The 23291-nt window shown below is 50.3% G+C and overlaps 10 protein-coding genes across 10 annotated transcripts; 6 read left to right on the forward strand and 4 right to left on the reverse strand.

Annotated features, from left to right (window-relative positions):
• Window positions 1-3813: 3813 nt before the first annotated feature.
• On the forward strand, window positions 3814-4168 carry F4807DRAFT_455270 (uncharacterized protein; the record flags this gene model as incomplete). Its single annotated transcript, XM_048000689.1, has 2 exons — window positions 3814-4033; window positions 4083-4168. The coding sequence occupies 2 exons, from the start codon at window positions 3814-3816 to the stop codon at window positions 4166-4168; spliced, it is 306 nt and encodes a 101-aa protein (XP_047859339.1).
• Window positions 4169-4374: 206 nt separating this feature from the next.
• On the reverse strand, window positions 4375-6560 carry F4807DRAFT_9491 (uncharacterized protein). Its single transcript, XM_048003687.1, has 3 exons — window positions 6098-6560; window positions 4563-6043; window positions 4375-4508 (listed from the first exon to the last, which is right to left on the reverse strand). Exons 1-3 carry the CDS (start codon window positions 6365-6367, stop codon window positions 4490-4492), a joined length of 1770 nt encoding a protein of 589 aa, XP_047859340.1. The 5' UTR covers window positions 6368-6560; the 3' UTR covers window positions 4375-4489.
• Window positions 6561-6749: 189 nt separating this feature from the next.
• F4807DRAFT_9501 (Mak16 protein) lies at window positions 6750-8111 on the forward strand. The gene is made up of 4 exons (XM_048003693.1): window positions 6750-6923; window positions 6985-7017; window positions 7072-7186; window positions 7239-8111. Exons 1-4 carry the CDS (start codon window positions 6865-6867, stop codon window positions 8010-8012), a joined length of 981 nt encoding a protein of 326 aa, XP_047859341.1. The 5' UTR covers window positions 6750-6864; the 3' UTR covers window positions 8013-8111.
• A 613-nt stretch (window positions 8112-8724) lies between these two features.
• On the forward strand, window positions 8725-9932 carry F4807DRAFT_9524 (Sec1-binding region of Mso1-domain-containing protein). The gene is made up of 3 exons (XM_048003696.1): window positions 8725-9524; window positions 9603-9693; window positions 9865-9932. The coding sequence occupies exons 1-2, from the start codon at window positions 8834-8836 to the stop codon at window positions 9677-9679; spliced, it is 768 nt and encodes a 255-aa protein (XP_047859342.1). The 5' UTR covers window positions 8725-8833; the 3' UTR covers window positions 9680-9693; window positions 9865-9932.
• A 790-nt stretch (window positions 9933-10722) lies between these two features.
• On the forward strand, window positions 10723-13618 carry F4807DRAFT_9567 (RabGAP/TBC). The gene is made up of 3 exons (XM_048003704.1): window positions 10723-12474; window positions 12527-13108; window positions 13161-13618. The coding sequence occupies exons 1-3, from the start codon at window positions 10932-10934 to the stop codon at window positions 13487-13489; spliced, it is 2454 nt and encodes an 817-aa protein (XP_047859343.1). The 5' UTR covers window positions 10723-10931; the 3' UTR covers window positions 13490-13618.
• Window positions 13619-13766: 148 nt separating this feature from the next.
• F4807DRAFT_404685 (vacuolar protein sorting 55) lies at window positions 13767-14836 on the reverse strand. The gene is made up of 2 exons (XM_047996144.1): window positions 14294-14836; window positions 13767-14144 (listed from the first exon to the last, which is right to left on the reverse strand). The coding sequence occupies exons 1-2, from the start codon at window positions 14547-14549 to the stop codon at window positions 14011-14013; spliced, it is 390 nt and encodes a 129-aa protein (XP_047859344.1). The 5' UTR covers window positions 14550-14836; the 3' UTR covers window positions 13767-14010.
• Window positions 14837-15029: 193 nt separating this feature from the next.
• F4807DRAFT_404687 (N-terminal nucleophile aminohydrolase) lies at window positions 15030-16358 on the forward strand. Its single transcript, XM_047996145.1, has 3 exons — window positions 15030-15209; window positions 15282-15393; window positions 15514-16358. The coding sequence occupies exons 1-3, from the start codon at window positions 15172-15174 to the stop codon at window positions 16153-16155; spliced, it is 792 nt and encodes a 263-aa protein (XP_047859345.1). The 5' UTR covers window positions 15030-15171; the 3' UTR covers window positions 16156-16358.
• F4807DRAFT_404692 (histone acetylation protein 2) lies at window positions 16359-17933 on the reverse strand. Its single transcript, XM_047996146.1, has 2 exons — window positions 17557-17933; window positions 16359-17355 (listed from the first exon to the last, which is right to left on the reverse strand). The coding sequence occupies exons 1-2, from the start codon at window positions 17713-17715 to the stop codon at window positions 16417-16419; spliced, it is 1098 nt and encodes a 365-aa protein (XP_047859346.1). The 5' UTR covers window positions 17716-17933; the 3' UTR covers window positions 16359-16416.
• Window positions 17934-18064: 131 nt separating this feature from the next.
• Window positions 18065-20254, forward strand: F4807DRAFT_404693 (acid protease). Its single transcript, XM_047996147.1, has 3 exons — window positions 18065-19123; window positions 19180-19504; window positions 19565-20254. Exons 1-3 carry the CDS (start codon window positions 18582-18584, stop codon window positions 20024-20026), a joined length of 1329 nt encoding a protein of 442 aa, XP_047859347.1. The 5' UTR covers window positions 18065-18581; the 3' UTR covers window positions 20027-20254.
• Window positions 20255-21641: 1387 nt separating this feature from the next.
• On the reverse strand, window positions 21642-23252 carry F4807DRAFT_9632 (uncharacterized protein). Its single transcript, XM_048003708.1, has 3 exons — window positions 22668-23252; window positions 21959-22577; window positions 21642-21900 (listed from the first exon to the last, which is right to left on the reverse strand). The coding sequence occupies exons 1-2, from the start codon at window positions 23050-23052 to the stop codon at window positions 22057-22059; spliced, it is 906 nt and encodes a 301-aa protein (XP_047859348.1). The 5' UTR covers window positions 23053-23252; the 3' UTR covers window positions 21642-21900; window positions 21959-22056.
• Between the last annotated feature and the right edge of the window lie 39 nt (window positions 23253-23291).

The following is a 23291-nucleotide window of genomic DNA, read 5'->3' on the forward strand; positions in this document are numbered from 1 at the left end:
GATTCCGAGCGGGAGCTGAAGCCTGCACGTTTGTGGGGGATGACATGTACTCCTCTGGTTGCCTGGTGGCTCGAGGAATGCTTCCTAACAGGAAAGAGAAACCGAAAGAGAAAGCGGCATTTCGTTAGTATGGCGCTTGGTGTTGTAGGATCGGCGGAGGCTGAATTTGAACGTCGCTGTTGGTGCGCCTTCAATACAACTACCGAATCTTGTGATTACCTAAATACTCCACTATACCCCTTATAATCGATGCGGATCGAATGATGTGCGCAATAATGGGGTCCGGAAATCAATTGAGCTATTATATATCGATGTATTAAGTGACCAGGCAGCGAGGGGCAAAAGAAATGAAACGACGAGCGGAACCTATCGAATGTGAGGGTGTGTTTTGGGGGCCGAAACAAGGCGTTGAAAGACAGCCCTGATGGAGATAATTATGATGACCTGATTAAACCAGAACCTTGAAACCTTGAAAAGGTCTTAATTGGAGACGACGGTACTACTAGATGCTATCCATAGATTTGCGGATATCCCCGGGTTGCCTGAGTCAGAGTTAGTTCAAATAATTTGAGTTGAGTCATGATGAAATCGCATTCGTATGGATATTTTCTTTTGTTAGCAAAGTGTAGGTCAGTAGACATCCGAAAGGCGTCGGAGTATAGAGGGACAGGCGGGCAACTGGCGGACAACAGACGGGCAACACGGTCGTCGCCGAAGTCTGTATGAGACAATGACTGCTTCAATCGCCTAGAAAGCTATACTATATTCTATCATCATCTATAGCAATGCCTTCCTGCTGTCACACTTGCAGCTTATCTCTTACATAAGGCTATGTTGAAGAGAGAATGATTCATTCTACGTACGATCGTTGTAAGTGGTGGAGAATCGAGTTAAGTGGGATGCGACGTACTGCGTGAATGGTGTTTAGAGGAGTTTAGAGGAAAGCGGAGACATGGAGATAGGAGGTAATGAAGTAATATGGTAGTATTGACTGGCCTTTTTTAGTATAGTAGGTAGGTAGGATACTGAGTACTTCTGACATTCAAAGAGGTTTATGTGGCAGTGCGATTATGGACAAGAAGAAAGAAAAGAAATAAAAAAGAAATCGCTATTTCGATTGGATCTAAACCCGACTGACCCTTACTTGCATTGTACTTTGTAGTTCAGTGGACCTTCCCGCTCCTGGAGTCCATTCCAGCCTGGAGGGTTTGATGAAGTCTTAGCCTAAAGCCCTGGAGGTCTTCAGGTAGGCAGGTGCAGCTGCTATCTGTCAGTCAACGAAAAAAAGCTAAGCATCCATCTATTAATAGGCGGCCTAATTATCCCACTTTAGAAGTCGATAAGCACTAATTTAGCCCCCACCAACACGGACAGTAGGTACCCTTGACAGTAGAGTTCTAGTACTGTTCTACAAGGTGAGTGGTGGTGTCTTGTTTGGAATTCTTGGCAACCTCGTGGCTCCTCCCCTGCAACCCTTGCCAAACCCATGGAACATGAGCAGGTGGGACTCGGGACAATCTGAAAAGTGCAGATTCCAAGATAAGATTGGTCCCTTGCGCGATTTGCTGTGCATTGCGGTGCATTTTTCAGCTGTATCACAATAATTGCTTGCCGCCGGATCTCAGTCGACTAGGCCACCAAGCAGCCAGTCAAGTCACCTAAGCGGACTATTGTTACGAGCCCTGCTGCAGAAGAGAGATCGTTTGATCTGGTCTTATTTCGCCAATTGATACGACATCGATCTGAAAACTCCCCGAATACCTGTTGTCGCTCCGTACCTGCATGCACACTTTACACCTTGCGTCCTCTGTCCGGTGCGGTTAGGCGGCTAGGCTAGGCTACAGCTGTACTGTGTTCTGTGTTCCCCGTATGTTCCCCGACCTGCTTCAAACGATCCGGAGGCAGGGCTGTCCTCCGCGAGGAGCTGTTTATAGCTTGGGATTGGTTGAGCATTATCCCATCATCTTTCGAGGTCCAAACGAGCTGAGTCACCGGCGAGCAGAAAGATGACAAATGTAGATTCAATGAAGGTATATGGATAGAATACTGATGGAGTTTCCCAGTTCGGAGCAATGATCATTATGATTAATAAGGTATCGAGATAAAGTGGAAACAACCAACATAGAAAGAGTATGTGAGTGTGTGTATTGGACCTTTGGTGATTTACTATGTACAATTTCGACAGTACTCGGTATTGACCGAATAATCGTCATTGAATATTTCCTATCCTAGCATAGTGGACCATGTAGTGGTGATGATGGGTGATAAGTCTGCAAGAGCAGAGCCCCTGCTGTAGATGTGCAACAATAGATGGAAACGGGCCGTTGGAGACTACCCAGTGCTAAATCGGGGAGGGTGCCTTGCAGGCCTTGCAGTCCTTGCAGCGAAGAATGAATAAGTATGATGCGCGCAGATGCTGTGATGAGGGTATGTGTGTAATCACGCATGGCGTCTTTGGGAATGATTGGGAGTGGGGATGCGGAAGTGAGATGCTGGCGAGTTGCTTGGCTCTCATGAAAATATCCTCAGTTGATTGGATGTACTAATAGAAAGGCGAAATAAGAAAAAAAAATCGATTGTTATTATTATTCGAGGTCGCACCAATAGGCTTCGATCCCCTTACATCCACCTACGTACCAGACCAGCACCAGACGAGCGATGATGAAAAGCTCATTGGTGAGTGTAAGACCCCTGAAAAGGCTGGAAAGGTGCAAAAATTACTAGGCATGTAAGATAGAACCAAAGAAACAGAAACATTTTGAAGGCACCGACCACGAGGAAACTCTCAGCCCTACAGCGACATGGGTCCAAAAAAGGATTAGAGTCCCGCAAGCGGCCCCCAAAATAGAAGGTTTTAGTTAGCTTCCAAACCTTCCATGCGTCTTCGCTAAATTCTTCGTGCCTGCTATTCAGACGATTTTGTTCTTTGTAAACATGTAGTACTACTAGTAGTAGGAGGTACCTGGCACCTAGCCTGCTAGCCTTACGACCCGACATGCATCGGACCTGCTGCACGGTACCTACCAACAGTTCGGTGCCGCAACCACACAGTGCCCAGACTTGCAGAATACAAGATACAATTATACACTTAAAAAAGTACATTTTCTTTACGATTACCACCCACACACATTTTCAGACAACACGAAAGCGCCATACAGCCCGATCTAGTTATGGAAAATTCATCACATTCCAAAATAGGTCGTAGTAAACCCGAAAAATCCCATAGCCTTGACGCGGGTGATCCACTCTTCGACCGGAACATCTGCTTACAACCCTTCAATATGTCGTGCAGGGGTAGAACGTGGCCCCGTACCTGTTCCATACACCCCCAAACCCACATGTCTTAGACTTGGCTTTCTCGGTACGCGATCCTCCTGGGCGTGACTGCTATCGAGGCTGAAGAACCGCAGCAGTTTTGGTTGTCATCACAACCTTGAACCGGCAGACTGGATTACCAGCCGGGGGGGCATGTCTTCCACCCCCTGCCCACCAACGGACACGGTCAGCTTGAGGAGATTCCCGCGGACCAATCCGTAGACGACGGGTTATATGGGCTGTGTCCGTATACACATGATATATAAGTCCTCGAGGATTCCCTAGCTCTGAGGCATCATTATTCCTCATCACTAGCATCAACAACAAGAACAACACACCAATCTACCATATAGACATCATCAGAGACCATTCTATCTCATAACTGACTATTTCTTCCAACACAAACAAACTCCTTAAAACTTCTGTATAGCTATTACTTTTTCATCACTTTGCTTCTCAATCTTATACCAACTTCATACCCAACCAACAATCATCACAATGGCCGGCTTCACTTTCACCTCTACCTCCCAGATGGCCAACTTCGGCCGAAGCGGATACAACAAGGACGGTGACAACGAAGACAACAAGCGCAACTTTGGACGCAGCGGCTACAACAAGGATGACTCCGACGACGACAAGAAGTGCTTCGGCCGCAGTGGATACAACAAGGACGGCGATGAGGAAGACAGCCGACTACTCGCCAACTTCGGCCGCAGCGGTTACAACTAAAACCCTCACACCACCCAACGGCGATGAACAACAACTAGATTCGGTTGGATCTACTGCCGCTCGCGCGGATACTGGACCAACTATAATATCGTCGCCTTCATCCAACGACCAGCCTAAGCATTGACTGCCATGGCAATGTATCACCACGCTATAGACGATTTCCTATGTTACTGCATCAGATACTCCTTCAGCATTTACGCCGCTGTACCATTATGAATTGTACGATATGGGGGAAGAAAAAAAGAGATCATACCATTAGACTTATAGACTTTGCATCACTGCAATTATGTATCACTAACAAGCAACGCATCAGGAACGGGATAGACATCTGACGACGGAAAGGGAAAAGCATTTACACCTGGAATATTTGGAAGCATTTGGGCGGCGATAGTGGCGAACACACTTCTTTACTATATCTCTGTATTACATAGTTATCTTTATTCAGTCATTTTCCTACACAAAACCTGCCTTGAGTTAGCCTGATACGCTACTAGTGACATGATAATGCCTGTACTCACTTTTCAAATATTACGCCAAGGATCTCCTCCACGTCTCCTACTTCTCCACGACCAGTGATTCGCCCGAGGAAGTTAGCGGCGTAGCGCAGATGCTCGGCCGCCATCGTGATGTCAGCGTCGGATTCTTCAGCCTCGCCGTAGATGTTACTTTCGTCGCTCGTAAAAGTCGTAGAGCCCACGCTCTCAAGGTAGCTCTCCAGATGACCTCGGCACTTGACGAGAAGCTGGCGCTGACGTTCTGTAACACCGTGGAGATCTTGAAGGGTGGCGGGAAGCGATGTCATACTTGTGAACGATGACACCAACTGATCGGTTACCCCCCGTATCCCCCCGGGGTCGGTATGGTCAGAACTTAGATCTTGCGCCTCCTTACAAGATATGAGTATCGGCCGAACGGACTCGAGTCCCCCGATCTTGCCGAGCACCTCGGCCGTGAATCGTCGGACAAGATCCTGCAGTTCGTCATCGGCGACAGCATCACGCTTGTTGATAACCACAAGGCGCGCCTTGGAATCTGCCGCCAGTCTCAGCGTCTCTAAGTCGGAGCAAATCTGGGGTTTGCCAAGAGCATCTGCCTCGACGGAGGCTAGTACGATGATTACATCAGATTGGGTGGCTTTGACCCTCGCCCGGCGGATCCCCTCTTCCTCAATAGCCCCTATCTTGGCCTCGGATCCTCGAGGACCCGTATGATCCTTTCCAGCGGCACTTCTGAACCCGGCGGTATCCGCAAAGGTGCATAGATAACCGCGAATGTCAAGATTAGCCTCGATGATATCTCGTGTCGTACCAGATTCCCCTGACACGATCGACGCCTCCCTGCCGACTACCTGGTTCATGAAGGAGCTTTTACCGACGTTCGGCGGTCCTACAAGCGCGATTTTAATTCCATTACGAAGAAGCTCGCTCCGTTCACTTGCTCCTTCGTGAACGTGTATGCTCTGGAGGATTTGCTTCACCTGCTCCGTCACATTGCTAACAAGGGAAGCTGGCGATTCGTCAAAGTGCTGGTCTTCCGAGAAGTCGATGAGAGCTTCCATTTCAGCCCGGGCTCGCAAGAGCTGCTGACGCCAGTCCTCGTACGTTCGGCCTAGAGATCCACTGCTGCCGCGGACCGCAGCACGTCGCTGCTGCTCTGTCTCCGCTGCTAAGGTCTCGCTGAGGGCTTCGACCTGTGCCAAATCAAGCCTGTCGTTGAGGAATGCGCGCTTGGTGAATTCCCCAGGCTCGGCGTACCGGATGAGCCCGTCTGCAACGCACTTGGGAATTGCTGAGAGGACAGCTTTCACGGTTGCGCTGCCGCCGTGCACGTGCAGTTCCAACACATCATCGCCAGTCACCGTCTTCGGATTTGGAAAGAAAAGCACCAATGCTTCCGGATCGAGTATCTCCGATCCATTAGAGTTCGGATGATATAATGACCTGACGCTGGCATAACGAGGCTTAAGTACAGGTTTTCCCGGACAGAGTCCATGATAAATCTTAAGAATACATCAGTTATATCTATGACAAAGTTGAGCATTAAAAATTCGTACAGATTTGCAAGAAGGTCCCGAGATTCGAATTACTGCGATACCAGCTTTGCCTTCCGCAGTTGACAAGGCATATATTGTGTCATCGCGCTGTTGGAAAGGGGTTTGTCGTGGAAAGACATCTCCATGATCGACGAAATTACGGTGGTTGGAATTTCCAAGAATAGTCGAATACGTAAGAGGCTGATTTGCTAGATGAGTCGGTCTAAATAGTAAAGTATTTCTAGGCCATCTCCAACAGGTGAAAATGCACCTCCTGCCGGCACGATACATGGGCTGTGTTCCTACTTATACTCCGGTAAGGAGCTCGGATTATATGGTAAAAACCATAAAATGACGAAGATTTTGAAGAGACGAACCTGATTGTGAGAATCAACGATGTTCTAAGATATACATTGTTTGAGGTCGCTAGACGAATGTCTAAGCCTGATATTTGCTTGTGCATGCAGCTTGTGGTTAAAAGATGAGACCAAAACATCGTGCAAGTACTAGTATGTAGATTATGAACCTATACATATTGCATAAATCATTATGCACCATTTGATTGGCTGATATGAGATAAGACTAAACCACTTTAGGTGACCGCCTTTGACGATTCACCCACTAAGACCCGCTCCGCAACGGCAGAATTTTTTGAAAAGTTTCCAAACCTAACAATTTCCTAAGAATTTCCAGATGAAGTCGCATCTTTGCTGCTTCATTCAAACACCGACGTTTAACATACCTCGTAATCTGCCAACGAGCTAAAGTGGCTTCAATATCCAGTCAAGATGTCGGACGAGATTATTTGGCAAGTTATCGACAAACAATTCTGCAGTTTTAAACTAAAGTGAGCCCGTCAGCCCTTCGCAAAATCCTATCCTCAATCACGAGTACTAATGTATCGCTAGAACTACGAAAGAAAAGACATTCTGTCGAAATGAGTAAGCCTGTGTTTCGGGATACAGCTTCGTACAACAGTGCTGATTTACGTCCAGGTACAATGTGACAGGTCTCTGCAATAGACAGTCATGTCCTCTCGCCAATTCTCGTTATGCTACTGTCCGAGCGCATCCCACGAAGGGCACTTTATACCTCTACATGAAGACAATTGTTCGTACATTTTCATGTCTTCTCTATATTCCTATTCACTAACCAAATATAGGAGCGAGCACATATGCCGTCGAAATTATGGCAGAGGATCAAGCTGTCGCAGAATTATGCCACCGCCCTGAAGCAGATCGATGATCAACTCATCTACTGGCCCAAATTCCTGATCCACAAGGCGAAACAACGAGTTACCAGACTTACGCAAGTGGCGATAAGGATGAGAAGGCTCGCCAAGGAAGACGAACGCTTAGGCGAGAAGCTCGTGCCTAAAATGGCGCCCAAGATCAGACGGCGAGAAGAGACCAGGGAACGCAAGGCTGAAGCCGCTGCCAAGCTGGAACGCACGATCGAGCGAGAGCTGATGCAGAGACTGCGTGAGGGTGCATACGGTGATCAACCTCTCAACGTTAGCGAAACTATCTGGAAGAAGGTGCTCAACGCCATGGAGCGTGAGGGTGAAGGAACAAGAGACAAGGATCTCGACAAAGGCATCGAAGATGAGGACGAGGATGAGGATGAAGAGGAGGTCGGGTATGAGCAAGAAGAAGAGGACGACATCCCTGATGGAGCTATCGAATACGTCAGTGACTTTGACGAGAGTGAAGACGACCTCGAGGATATCGAAGACTGGCTAGGAAGCGACGAGTCCGATAAGGAAGAAGATTCCGAGGACGAAGAGAGCGAGGAAGAATCGACGAAGAAGGCAGTCGGCGAGAAGAGAAAGAGAGCACGTGTCATCCGCGCGAAGCCGAAGAAGACAGCTCGACGCGGAAAGGAGATTGAACATGAGCACGAGTTTGAGCGGCATAGGGATGAGCTCGCCTTCTAAAGGATAATCTGCTGGTAATTACTGGTATGAACTCAGGCTCCCAGCATCTTCGTTGCATTCAAAACTCTTGATACCCTTTTTGATACTTGGTTCAATGTTGTCCTTAGGTACCCTTATGAGCTTGCCTAGGTTCATATATGTAGATGAAATAGCAACAAGGCAGAGTTGCACACGCAAAGTTTCGTTTGAATCAAATGTATGCAATGTATCTTAAAAGAGGTGAGACTACACGTCTTTAATTTGTGGTTTTTCTGGTTGCACATCTTATTTGTCAATTCGAGCTGTCGGATCTGGGACGGATCTGGTGGTAAACAAGTGATAATTGGGCCCTTTTGTGCCTATTGGGTAGCATTCAGGGGAGTTTCAGGGGTTATGACCTGCTAATGACTTGCTAGTTTGGCGGGGCATCATCCACCGCAGCTGCCATCGTACACCGTCATCCACTGCATTTATCATTTTATCCACCAAGTGAATTCCCAAGGTTTGGCGCATTGATGTTAATCATTCTTACCAAACCTAAGCCCTTTTTTTTGAAACGCATTCCTCAGCACCCTTTTCCTTCTTTCTTTCTTCCACGATCCATCCACCCGAGACCCTATTAACCCTACCTCTGTTCTACAACAAATTGTCCCCTTTTCCGTTCTAAATCTAACACATACCTCGTACTCGACCTGAACACCTACGACATTTGCTCAATTCCGACCGAAACCCTCGAAAACAAGGCTCTCCTCGCATAATCGTACCCGTCCCAGACACACGTAACCTTAAACTTCGCAGTCGCCCCCTCTCCCGGGACCGCTCGAACCGGGCACAGAGCAGCCATGTCGGCGTGGTACAGCAACATCGTCGGCGCGACGAGCTCGAAGATCTCGAACCTGCAGCGCACGTTCCTCAACAGCGAAGCGGACGGCGACACCGAGGACGACACCCACGTGTGCCGCGTCCTGCGCTCGTACTATATCGAGAAGGGGCAGCCGCTGCCCGGCTGGCTGCCGCCGGACCCGAAGGCCCCTCCGCCCGTCGCCGCCGTGTACTCGCAGCCGCAGGCCATGGGCTCGCGCTACGGCGGCCTGACCCAGCAGCCCCAGGGCGGCGGCCTCAGCTCCCTCTGGGACAGCAATCCCGTGTCGCAGCCGCAGGACGCGCAGAGCCTGCGGAGGGGCCGGGGTGCGCCGCCAGCCGCGAGGATGGGCGCGGATCCGAGGGGCAGCGGTAGTAGTAGTAGCAGCAACTTGCTCCGCAATGACGACGTGCCCGCGCGCCCGCTGCCGAGTCAAAGGGCGGGCAGCTACCAGAACACCGGCGGAGGCGCGTATGCTAGGGACACGGGGACGGCGCCCCCGGCTATGGGGGGCTCGGCGCAGGACCGGCTGAAGCAGAGGCTGTTCGGGGGTTCGCGGACGGCGAGTCCCGCGGGGAGCGGCCCGTTTAACCCGCCACCGCAACAGGGCGGTGGTGGAGGTGGAGGTGGCTACGAGGATAGGTTCGCGCCTGGGGGCATGTACGATGGAGGTAGGAACGAGAGTCCGAAGCCTTTCATGGCGGCTAATTCACCGTGGGCGACTAATGAAGCTGATTACAATGGAGCAGGGTCGGGAGGCAGGTCTGCGGGGAGACGGGCGGGCATCTCCGGCGGCGGCTTGCCGAGCGGGCCGAGAATGAGATGATAGAGCGAGCGATTCGATGCGATGCCGAAGGGATTATGCGAGTTGGGGAACACAGTTCTGCCTACATATGTTGCACCTACATATGCTGAGGTTGGGAGTCGTGGTTAGGGGCTTAGGGGTAGTGAGGCTATAGCGAAGGCCAAAATCACAGTGGTTAGGGCGTGGATGTGCATATCGCTGCGATGCGATGCGATACTACTCTGTACTACAAACAAACGGCTGCGCCCCCCTTTTCCCGGTCCGCTCGATTTCGGAAACTCCCTCGCCTCGATCTCGCATCCGACGAACCAGCGAACACGATCGCGATTACATATGTACTGACCTAGGCAAATTAATTACGAAGAAAGAAGGGAGCGGCAGGCAGAAGGGTAAAGGGAGTATAGACTACGCCACACAGGTTGGCTACGGGTCCGGGCCGTTGGGATGGAGATAGATGGGAGAGCGGCATGGAAGAATTGCATTGGATGGTGCAACTCTTGCCTCTTGCGTACATACACTTCTAGTGTTAGTGTTAGGTGGTAGGTGATGGAAGAGGACATAATAATACTGTTGCCTATTTCTGAATTGCGTGTTCTATATGCATAGGCCTCGCAACGTTGCCAACGAGATTCGTGTCCACGCCCCTGCATCTGGGAAGGTCTTGGATAAACATATACAGTGCGGGCTTGTTTAGAGACTTGAGTCGATGGATATATTTAGGAGAACTTCCAGTTCGTTTCAGTTACGAGTGTTGGCAATTTCAAATACATACTATATTCGACAATGAATAATATCACGAGCATGATTTGTCACGCCGATGTCTTAGCCTCTTAGCCCCCAGAATGGAGTGACGGATGGAATGGATTGCAGATGACTGACTGGGTATTTGCGAGCTAATGCTGCAGGTCTTAGTAGCGAATTATAGCGGGCATTCCAGAAGCTTGAACTCTCCAGGAGGGCTCCCTCTTAGCCGTCATTAGCTGGACAAACAGTGGGTTCCAGGGTTGAGGATAAGGGGATAAGGGATTGGCGAGTGGCGGGGCACATGGGACGGCACCTGCTGTCTTCAACACCAGACCACCCCCAAACTTTTAACTTCGTACTCTCACATGTTTGAGCCTTCCTTTGCAAATTTAGCCTCAGAGGATTGCAGACACGAATTTTTTCGATTTGTCAGGGGTCGTGACCCAGTTACTCTATACCATCTCGGAATCCTCACTTCGCCAACTTTCAACTTCCAGCTCATCCGGGCCGGATAACACCACACCCCGCCATGACATCAGCTCCCCCACCGGGTCGAGCCAGCTCGCCTACGGGCAGCTTCTACGCCCTAAGCGACGACGAAGAGGGCGAGTATGACACTATCACACATACAGAGACCGGCAAAGGGGTCAAGCTGTTGTATTCCAAGAGCAAGGTCTACATCCATCCCACCCCGTCGGCAAAGGACAATATTCCGGGGTACATAGCGCTGTTGCAACAAAAAGGACCTCACGGCGAACGACCTACGTCATCATCTTCAAAGAGCTCTAATTCACCAGCTTCCGCGGATCTCCTGCTTGCTTGGCTACCTGAATCTTCTCTCGGCGACGCAGCGAGCATCTATGTCAAAGTCGACTTGATCGATGCCGATTCCCCTCCAAAGCAGAGCTATCTCGTACCACCACCTCCCACCGTGACCACCCATAAAGGATCAGTCGGTCATTACGCCTTTGCAATACCAGTTAGCGCCATATACTCGCTACTAGTACGCGCTCCGAGCTTGGGATGGTGGTTTGGGTCTCTGGTGATCAACACCAGAGCCGGGGACAGTTTTCCGGCTCTATTCTTCCACGATAGCGAATGCCAATCGACCATACTCCAGAAAGAGAAGCGAGCCAGAGACAATTTTGACCCGTTTGGCGAAAATGGACAAATGTTCTGGGGAGGCGACGAAGTTCTCCGCTGGCTGAAACGCTACGTCCGGATCGAGAGGAGCGGTGCTGAGCCCAATATCTACTTAGTAGAGCCTACCAAGGAGGACAGCGAAGCCTTCGGTGGGAAACTAACTTCCAGTACACCCTCATCAATTGGTAGACGGGATAGTTCCCAGGGTCTGCGCCCGCCTCGTGCTGGACGTTCGGCAGCAGGCTCTAGTAGCCAGAATGACGCGGGTATGGACCCTGTTATGAAGTTTGTGAAGGAGACGGGGTGGAATCTTCTGGAGAAATTCAGCAAAGTTACTACATTCACACGTAGAACAGCGCAGGACATAGTAGACAACCCGAGGCTCCCGCCCCAAATACGAAGATTGATGAGAAATCCTGAGGTTCAAACATTGCAGGATGAATTCGACAGTGCTAGGATATACCTCGCCCGATGGGCTATGGGTATGGCCGAACAGAGCGAAAGGGATAGAAACCAAAGGATATGGACTGCTCGCGATGTCATGGAGCTAGAAGATACCGATGTTGGGGAGTTCGAATTGCTGGAGACGAGCAACATGTCTTTGGAAGAGCGAAGAAAAATAGTGACTCTAAAGGAGTGGGAAACTTTCTTCGATCCTAGAACCGGACGTCTGGCAGTTACCATTGATGAGGTCAAAGAGCGAGTCTTCCATGGTGGCTTGGATCCAGATGATGGTGTTCGAAAGGAGGCCTGGCTGTTTCTGCTCGGTGTCTACGATTGGTATAGCACAGCAGAAGAACGAAAGGCTCAAATCGCATCTCTCAGGGACGAGTATGTGAAATTAAAGGCTGCGTGGTGGGAGAGGTTAGTTGATCTTGGTGGTGAAGGCGAGGAAGGTGAATGGTGGCGAGAACAGAGATGCAGAATTGGTAAGCTTTTCTATCCAAAACCGCGATATTAGCATACTAATCGTATATCTAGAAAAGGATGTGCATCGAACGGACCGCACGGTTCCGATTTTCGCAGGGGAAGACCTTCCTCACCCTGACCCTGACTCCCCCTTCGCTGAAGCTGGCACCAATGTGCATATGGAACAGATGAAAGACATGCTTCTCACTTACAACGAGTATAACAAAGATCTCGGCTACGTTCAGGGGATGTCTGATCTACTTGCACCGATATATGCCGTTATGCAAGACGATGCCATTGCTTTCTGGGGCTTCCAGCGCTTCATGGAACGAATGGAACGAAACTTCCTCCGCGACCAGTCTGGCATGAGGAATCAGCTCCTCACACTCGACCACCTGGTTCACTTCATGGATCCGAAGCTATACGCTCATCTCCAATCCGCCGATAGTACCAACTTTTTCTTCTTCTTCCGCATGTTGCTCGTCTGGTATAAACGGGAGTTCAAGTGGATGGATGTTCTACATCTTTGGGAAGTGCTCTGGACAGACTACCTCAGCAGTAGCTTCCACTTATTCATTGCATTGGCTATTCTAGAGAAGCATCGAGATATAATTATGATACATCTAAAACATTTCGACGAGGTTCTCAAATATGGTAAGTTTTCTCGAACACTCCTCCGGAATGATTATGTCTAACTATGTTCTAGTTAACGAACTATCAAACACGATGGATCTTGAGTTGATTTTAATCCGAGCAGAGGCATTATTCCGTCGTTTCAACCGGTTAATCGAGGCCATAGACAAGAAGCAGAACTTTCCGGTGCCGAGGGTCATAAAAGACTCGCCATCTCCAAACTCGACACCTGCTTCCGGGTCGTCAGGGGCGTCTCCACAGCCGAGGGCTAACAATGGGAAAGCTCCCGAGGAACAGACGAAGAAGACGATCACTCCTGAATTACGGAAGTTGTTGAGTAGGACAATAGAGGTTATACCGCACACTAAGAAGGCCCAGAGTGTTACTACTGAATCTACCTAGGAAATGGTCGATTTGATGATCGCTTAGACCAGGGTGAACTTCGAGCTTGAGGCATGTGTATTTTTATCTTGGGAAAAATCCGGATTATGCATCATGAGGTACGTGGGACTTAGATTTTGGAGGATATGGCGTCTTATGTAGTATCATAAATATTGAGAAAGGAGGTATGATACGAAGTATTTCAACACTGCTTTCTATATGCTATGTTTTTCGACGACAAAAGAGAATCATACAATCAAGTTCAAAAGCCAAGGAATTCACAATAGGCACATTTTACGTCGTATGGGATATTTCGATTTAATAGAGACAATGCAATACTCGAAAAGTCTTCGATGATGCTCCGAAAGATGACAACCTATGCCAACCCAATAGTAGTAGTAATCCTTGCCCGCACTCCGTTCAATTCGCATAATACGCATATATATTACAACGACGTAGACTGACCATTTGCCCTTCTCTTACTTCCGATTCCCGTGATCCAGGGGTATTCCGTCGTCCTTTCTCGTCACGAGATCAACTCATCAAAACTCTTGCTCCTCCTGGAAGAACATGCCGAACGAGATGATAGTCCCGTAGATCAGAAGTCCTCCGATAATACTCATGACCATCGCCGGGATGCCGATCAGAGCCGAGTGCGCTAAGACAGCAGGTAAGGCTATATATTAGGAAGACAACTCGTTAGTTTATAGAACAGTTTTACGTTTTGTGCATATACGTCGAATCTACATCTGTACGCGTAATGCGCTCGTGCCCCATCGGAAGCTAAACAGGTGGATTGATAACATAGTAAGGGGAAGGCCTTACCGATCCCCATGACGACCATGAATCCGGTGCAGAAGCGGCCGAGGTCCAGGACTCCATTCCCGGTGCTCTCGACGAAGTCGTCCGGGTTCGCGCAGCGGGTGGCGATCCAGTTGGGCACGGGCGCCAGCACGTAGGTGGCGACGACGAGCAGGGGGTAGTACACCTTGTACAGCGCGCACGAGAGGATGACGAGCAGGAAGCCGATCGCAAGGACGAACGACAGCGCTATGATGGTCTTGAGCCCCGCGGTCGGCATTGTGGGCGAGGCGAGGCGCGGCGGGCTCTACGTGTAAGTGTAGGTGTAGGGTGAGGAAGATTGGAATCGGAGGAGGCTGGCTCCTGGATTAGGCGGAAGCGGATAGCTGTAGCAGGAATCGGAATCGGAATCAAGATCGAGTATCTTCGGCGGCTCGCACGGCGGGACAAAGGAAATCGACTCGCTGCGTTGAGTAATTAGATTGGTTGGGGGTATCGTGGTGATGGTTACGAATTACAAGATGTTGTCGTCAGACTCAGCCTTGGCCGGCTTCAACCTATCGCTGGGGTCTTGCACTTTGGGGTCCGAGCTATGGAGCTTGTACTAGGTACCTCTTAAACAGCTTAAGTAAGTCACTCCCTGCAAGTTTACCTAAGCCCGGAGCTAGGGGCATCTACGCTAGTCCAAAATGGGAGGTGCGACGAAGCTCTTGAGCTGCCTTGCGGTTGCTAAACCACACTACGTCTTGGGTAATTCAGAGCTCTAGCCCAGCCAGTCCAGCCTTGCGTCTCCCCCAATTAATCACTATACAAGCCAACTTTCCGAATACCCTCTCTCCACGCCCACGTCCACGTCCAACCCACGATAATTCAAAAAGACATAAGCTTAACGTATCAGCAATATGTTCAGAAACAACTACGACAACGATTCAGTCACATTGTAAGCTACGAACCACCAAACGATATAACCCTTGTCGGTTGGTTACCCATATCTAACTGACCAACTTCACAGCTCCCCGCAAGGGAGAATATTCCAGGTCGAATATGCTGCTGAGGCCGTGAAGCAGGGTTCGGTAGTGGTGGGCCTGACCAGCAAGACACACGCAGTCCTAGTCGCCATCAAGGTACGAGAACACCACCACACCCCACCTACCTATCATCATCGAGAGTTCCAGGAACGGAGCAGAGAACAGACGAGAATGGAATGAAAATGAGAGCTGACATATATATACCCGCCCACCTAGCGGAACGCAGAAGAACTCTCCTCGTACCAGAAGAAACTCTTCGCCGTCGACGAGCACGTCGGCCTCGCGATCGCGGGCCTGACGTCGGACGCCCGCGTGCTCTCTAACTTCATGAAGCAGCAGTGCCTCTCGCAGCGGCTAACGTACGACCGGGCGATGCCGCTCGAGACGCTAGTCTCGCTGATCGGCGACAAGGCGCAGCTCAACACGCAGCACTACGGCAAGCGGCCCTACGGCGTGGGCCTTCTCGTCGCCGGCGTCGACGAGGCCGGCACGCACCTGTTCGAGTTCCAGCCGAGCGGCCTGACGCAGGAGATGCTGGCGTGCGCCATCGGCGCCCGCTCGCAGATGGCCCGCACCTACCTGGAGAAGAACCTGGACAAGTTCGCCGACTGCGGCCGCGACGAGCTGATCCGCCACGGCCTGAAGGCCCTGAAAGAGACCCTGGTCCAGGACCGCGAGCTGACCGTCGAGAACACGAGCGTCGGCGTCGTCGGCCTCAAGGAGCCCGGCAAGAAGGCGCTCGAGTTCTTCAAGGTGCACGACGGCGCCGAGGTCAAGGAGTGGATTAACAGCGTGGCGGACGATAACGAGGGCGGTGGCGAGGCGGGTGATAATGAGGGTATGCAGGTGGACGAGTAGAATAGAAAGGGGGGGAAATAACCAAAATAAAACAGAAACCCGACTAAGTGGACTTTATAATGTGGTAGATGAATTACTTGCATTTCACTCGGGCGTAAGGACTCGGCGGGTGCGCCTATTGTCGCGGCACCATCTAGATGTATCAATAGACGACAAATAAATCACGAAACAAATCGGAAAAAGCGTTTGGCATCTTTAAACTTTTTTGGGAAGTGCCGAAAAGCGGCGGTACTGTTTTTATTTTATTTTCTCTTACATACGTTATATTTCGTCTTCCTCGTCGTCGAAATCGTCCTCCCGCCCCATCTCATACAATATCCTACCTCCCTCGCCCGCCCCGATGTCTTTCTGGGCGTCAAAGTATGGCAGCACTATTCCCTCCCTGTCTCTCCTCTGCTTCTCCGTCAGCCCGAGGTTAAACGTAGTCTCCATCTCCTCTCCCTCGCCCTCCGCGCCCCCTTGATCATCATCGCCCGGATCCCGGAACGCGGGGTGATCGGACAGGAGATACAGCCTCGACGCCTCGATCTTCCCTCCTCTACTGTTCCCGTTCGCATTCTGTGCCGGCACTGAGACCTGCACCGCCCGCGGCACCAGAACGAACTTCTCGGCCACGGAACGCCCGCTCCGCCGCCGCATCTCCATCTCTAGCACGAACCCGTCCCCGTCTGCGCTTCCGCTTCCATTCCTACCGCCGCCTCTCCCAAGCCCGATCAGCACGCCCTCGCGCCCCTCGGCCAGCCCCCACTCCGGCGCCGGCAAGCTCCGGTTCTCGGCGCGCCGGCGCTCGACGGCCTGGTACAAAGAGCCGACGCGCAGGACGGCGGTGGCGAGGTGGCTCAGGGTGGTCAGGGGGTGCGGCTCGTACTCGTTATACGGGCTAACACTACCACTAGAAGCAGGAGGGGGGAGCACGAGCGGGACGTCGGCGTGGTAGACGCCGACGAGGGAGACGAGGGGCGTGACGAGGCTGGAGAGGAAGAGGGATAGGGAAGAGGGGATGGTCTGCGCGAGCGGGTTCAAAGCGTCGATTACGACGAGAACTTTGTGCGCGTGGCCGGCGGTGCCCGATGGGTAGTGCGATGTTAGTTCGGCCCGGAGCGTCTCGGGGGATTTGCCCCGCGCCTTGATGAATATGTCGACGTCGGCGGGCTTTTTGAGGGTGGAGAATGAGAGGAAGATGGTTTTGCTTTTGGTTGCCTGGGGGGTAGGGTTAGTGTGTGTTCGTGTTCACTGCATTGTGTGTTTGCTTTGAGAGTTTTTTTATATGCTATGTAGTATGTATGAACTACTAGTTCGATGAGGAATAGAAAGCATAGTAAAATGAATGGAATTTATATGAAGGATTTCAAACAAGAAATCAGGTGTGAGATGAACCTCAGATTTCGTGAATAGACGGACCTTAGCTCTGCTCAAGAACTCGCGGATCAGGGGCTTCGCGCTCTGCTCAAGGGTGTCGAGGACCAGAGTTAGCGGGCTGGCGCTATCCCGCAGATTGAGCAGTTTCTGCAGTAGCAGGAGGGCATGCGATCTGGCATGCGACTGAGCGGACGACGGCATGTCTCCGCTCTGTTTGGTGGATAATAGCTGAGAATGCCTAGAGTTTTGATGTTACTGGTATTATTAGCGATTATCGCCCAGCTCTATCCTCGGGTTCAGTTACAGGTCGTAGTTATCGTGTAAAACTTGAGGGTGACTTCTACATCAGTAAGCCGTCTAACGTCATGCAGGTACTATGGATGAAGTATCTCCAGTGCCGAAACCTTAACGGCCCTGGAGTGGTAATCGGTGCAGCAGCTAGGTCTCCCCGCAGTCCTAATTGCGGGATTTCATAGGCGGCTTATAGCGGGCCCCACTACTTTACAGCAGGCAGGTTCGGCTCATGGCAGATCTCCCAATATAATGGACCCTTCAAATACAACCATTTCAGCTTACATCGTCCAACATTTTATATTGCTTAATATATTCAAGATCTCACAGAACAATCGGTGCAATGCCACCCGACCCTGCTTCTAACCTCCTATCTCAGTCTAAGCTTACTGAGATAATATGAAAAAGTCAATGATCGTCAAGATACGTGCTCTACAGCGGCTACGACGTTCCGGTACTCCTAGCACCATGAGCCAATGTGATATGCCCATCATAGCATGTCTAGCGAATAACACCAGCCTCTGCATTCCAATGGGTATCATTAATATACAGCATGCGTTCTCTCCCTCTTGGCCTAATCTATTTACCATGTTCCGCCGTACAGTTGGTACATACTCGCCCATGAGTAATATTGAGAGAGGAAGACAAAATGTACAAATAGATGCTATAGCTCCCTCGTGGAGCTGCTCTCATTCTATGGAGTTTCCGCGTTCATTAAGGTGGCAGTATCCAGCTCTTGTCCCTACTTTATTAGAACCGATTTTCACTTGTGCAGCATGGCCGGATTCATATTACAATGCCTGGTAGGCAGCTTGACCCTTGGGCTTGGGGCTGCTATCCCCGTCGACAACATGCTTCAAACCCGTAACTTTGCAGCCCAAGTCGGGTTGTCTATTACAGACAACTTCCACACACTTGCAAGAGTCAGACGGCAACCGGGGCTCTCGCGGACGTTCGATATTCTTCGCCAGAACCGAAAGAACAAGGCCATTATGAATGACCTCGTTGATGACCCAAACGACCCAGAAGGTGTCGACAATTTGGGAGCCGAACTCAACCAGGTTGAGTATATCATGAAAGTGGGCTTCGGTTCAGAGCAATATTACATGATACCAGACACGGGGAGTAGCGACACTTGGATTATTTCAGATGGATTCAAGTGTCTAAACCCCTATTATGGGCAGGATGTACCTCAAGAAGAGTGTGATTTCGGCCCCTTATTTAAAGGGGACTTCCCGGATGGCAAGATTGACAATCAAAATCTGAATATCTCGTATTTGAGCGGCGACTACTTGAATGGCCCCATGGGGTTTGCAAAGTATGTAAAACTACGATATCTGATCCGAGTATATCCTCAGCTCACACATTCTCAAGCATCACCGTGGCCAATGTCACTATTCCAAAGCAGCAATTTGCTCTTGTGAACGTAGCAGCGTTCGGTGGTGACGGTGTATCGAGTGGTATTCTCGGCCTTGGTTTAAGAGGACTCACAGCAGCATTCACAGGCAACGATCCTCGTAATGATAGCATAGACAACCTCGTGAACTACTCGCCACTTGTCGAAACCATGGCGACGAGCAAGGTCGCCGACCCTATCTTAAGTTTCGCTATGTCGCGTGACGAGAATCGGTCTTTCATTGCCTTTGGTGGTGTTCCTCCTGTCAAGACGGGAGAATACACCACGGTACCCATTCTGCAGGTCAGGCTCTTCGCATTACTAAAATCAACTTTATGTGTTGTGACTAATGTCGTAACGTAGGGAACCACAACCTCTGGCAAGACAGATTACTTTTATTACGACATTGCAATTGACTCTATCTCCTGGAACAGTACCACGATCAATCAGACGGCAACCAACTTGCCGAACCATTTAGTAGACTCAGGTACAACGATTAATCTGTTTCCTGGTGTCGTTGCCGAGGCCATAAATAACGCGTACACGCCTCCTGGTCAGCAGGAGGATAGCATGGTGTGGAGTGTAGAGTGCGATGCCATACCGCCAACTCTTGACATCGTGATCGGCGGAAAGGCGGTACGCACTCATCCAAGCAGCATGATCCTACCCGAAACAGCAGCCGAAGGCTCCAATCGCTGCCTATCCGGCATTGGATCTGGTCAGACCGGATCTTATATCCTCGGTGATACCTTCATGCAGGAGATCGTGGCCGTGTTCGACGTTTCGGATAAGAAGGAGCTGAAGTTTGCTCAGAGGCTGGATTAGACTTTTTCAGCCGAAAACCAAATATTGTCCTATCCAACAAATTATTTGTCCTCTGAAACCTTCGTCACAACCTATGGTTGTCCCATGTACTAATGATTGAATTTATACAACGGGTTAAGTGGTCAGGATGATTTGCAATCCTAGATCTATATTTGTCATTGGGTAGACCTAGGATATATTGCCATAAAACCACAGCTTAGAGTTATTAAGACTAAATGGTTGATTTTACTCTTTCAGCACTTATTGCACGTCTTGCTAAAAGAAGGTAGCAGGTAAGATAGAGGTAGTGAATGCTATCAATGTGACTCAGGGGTTGGTGACTAAGCATGATCTTCATGTCAAGCAAGAATGTTGGCAAAGGGGACGTGATATGTCATAAAGGAACACAGGTAAGTATGGGCTTGTGACGCGTTATTGGAACGTTTTCGGGAGTGCAAGGAATAAATACGCCTATTTAGACTCTTGAGTCACATCCATGGATGAAGATATATAGCTAGGTACCTATCTTCATCAGTTTCCTATGGAGCTGTCTACACAACTTAAGATCTAACTTGGTAACTTTATATATATGTCAAACAAATACATAAGCGCAGCCGGAAATTCCAGATTCTTTTTACAACTCAAGATAGAACCAGGGATGAAGAAAGCATGGGAATAACTGAAACGAAGGAAGTACTGTTTTTGACACAAAATTACCCACCTGGTAAAAATAAATCCGATGTAAACCTTCAAGTAAGGATCTACCTCATAAATCTATCACATCCGGAAGGATATAGAAATAACCAGGCAACGCACCTCCTGGATTTTCGAAAAACTCTTCACCACTTCCTCCAAACAGCAACAACATTTGCCAATAAATAAATACCACGTGGATGGAAAGCGGACAAGAGTTTGGGTGAGCAGATTCTAGGGTACGCGTGATGAGACGACGACAAGTCTAGTCGCCCTCACTGCTCATAACCAGTATCAAAATAGACAGACAGAGAGGCGCACGACCTGTGCGGGATACGAGCCGGGTAATTACCTTCATCATGAGTACCCCTACCCGCTTTTAGCATATCTTGCAGACACGCCTGCTGCAACGGGTCATGGCGAGTAAGGGGTTCGTTGTTGCTCCCGTATAGCCAATGTGATGGTGACGATGGCATGAGGAACCGTGGAACAGTCGTCGACACAGTAATATGTCCACGGTCAATGTAAAACAAAGGTATTCCAACCCCTGGCGACTAGTTAAGCATACTGGTGAAGGTACTCCCATTCGTGACAACCGGGATGAAGATTAGTGCAAGCGAGCAAATTGATGCTCGTCGAAATTACAGAGAACCTTCACCAAGGTCTCAAGAACGTCGACGGCGTTCAGTATACCGCGGAAGGTTTCATACCCAGCAGCGATTATCTGTTATGTGAGGTAGACATAGCCTGAATATTTAGGTGAATACATAAAAGTAACCATCATGGAGCGCTCATGGATATGTGTGTAACGGAAGCCTTAGGTTGGATCTCGCCAGTTGAAACTATGTTCGGTAGCTGAATAGGTCCAGTGCTGTTATCATTTATAAAGACCATGTGATTTATACGTCTCTTGCTAAAAAAAAATAAGGGGATTAGCTAAGGGACCCAAACCTCAAGCTGGTTTTATCTCCAGGTCCCTCAATCAGACTACTATACCATGAGTGCCTAGGTTTATAAAGTCCTACCAATAAACCTGGATAGAACTCTGGGTAGAATAGTTGGCTGCATTGTGACCTGCCTTCTTTTCTCATGATATAACCGGGCTTGCTACGATAATTAGCAGACTCATGAGAATTAGCAGGCCTAGAAAGCAGATGACTAGGCGTACAAATCGCAGATACGGTTTGCCTGATTTTCATTCGCTAGTAGTAAAACGCGTCAACAAGGGTTGCGATAATCATTAAATTAAGAGCACCTAACCTCTGTTCCATGTAAGCCCTATAACCCCTTCAAGGAAAGTCCCCTGCTCCGTAGTCTGATTTGCCGTACACACATTGATAAAACCGTACACAGTACGACTACCGAGTCGGACTGAGCGGGCGGTTGAAACCACCAACACGGTTCATGTATTGTCGGTATTCGGTCTTCTTCTCCTTCCTCACAGCACCGGCATTGTTGCCCGGTATGTGAGTGCCCTTCGTAGTGCCAAATCCGCCGAACCCCATCATCGCTTGCATGGCGCTCAGACCGTCGTCCTCGACGACAACATCCTCCTCATCGACATCCTCATCCATGGCTTCCCCGTGATAAGAGTTCGGCGTCTCGGTCCGTCTTCGTCGATCCTCGGACTCTTCGGTAGACCCTCTAGCATCGTGGAATTTGCTTCCTACCGCGCTCTTACCCGCATGTTTCGCATCGTCATCGTGTTTTCCCCCGACCTTGAACTGCAGCGAGGATCCCGATCCCGATTCCGCTTTTCCACTGCCGAGTCTTGGTCTCGTCGGGAGCGGCGAGTTGTTATGCGCGCTGCGATCTACCCGGGCGGCTGGGCTTCGAGCCGGTGACGCCGAGCGTCGGGGACTTCGATCTCGAGGCGGACCTGCTTCATCGTTAACGCTAAGCCCAAACCCAAACGCATCTTCTTCTCTCTGCCCCCGTCGCGAAGCATCGCCGCTAGGAAAAAACGTACCCTTCGGAGCAGGCTCATCGCGGTCGCGATGGCGGTCTCCCTTGTTCTTCTTCTTCTTCTCGCGCCGCTCGTCCGCCGCCCTAGGCCGCGCCTCGTCGCTCTCGCGCGGCCGGCCCCTGTCGGGCTCGCGGTCCCGGTCGCGGCGGTCGCGGTTCTTCTCCCGCCGGTCTCCTCCTCGCCGCGGAGACCGGGATCTGGAGCGGTAGCGGCGGTTGTCTCGTTCGCGGGGAGGAGGAGGGGGAGCTTCGTCCCGGTCCCGGCCGCGGTCGTCTCGTTTGTCGCGCGCATTGTTGGGCTCGTGGCGGCCGCCGCCGCGACGGTCGGATTCTTCCCACATCTGCTTGCTGTCGGGGCGGTTCCGACGCCGACGGGGTTGGTCGGCCATTTTGGTTTGTCGAGGAAAGTGATTGGCTGGGTCTGCGCGTATGATTACGAGTTCGTTGACGATGTAGGTGTTGGATGTTAAAATAGCCGTGATTCAGTCCAGGTTGAGAATGAAAGAAAGTTATGTAAGGCATCCATGCTGCATATCAATTAAGGTTATCGATTAAAGCTACGCTAACCAGACTAAACGTTTGCTTTAAGCGTTTGTCAAGTACAGCTGGTTTTTTGGTGGGGTTGCCC

This window comes from Annulohypoxylon truncatum (genome assembly GCF_022578515.1).
Source record: "Annulohypoxylon truncatum strain CBS 140777 unplaced genomic scaffold F4807scaffold_1, whole genome shotgun sequence".
Taxonomy (NCBI): Eukaryota; Fungi; Ascomycota; class Sordariomycetes; order Xylariales; family Hypoxylaceae; genus Annulohypoxylon; species Annulohypoxylon truncatum.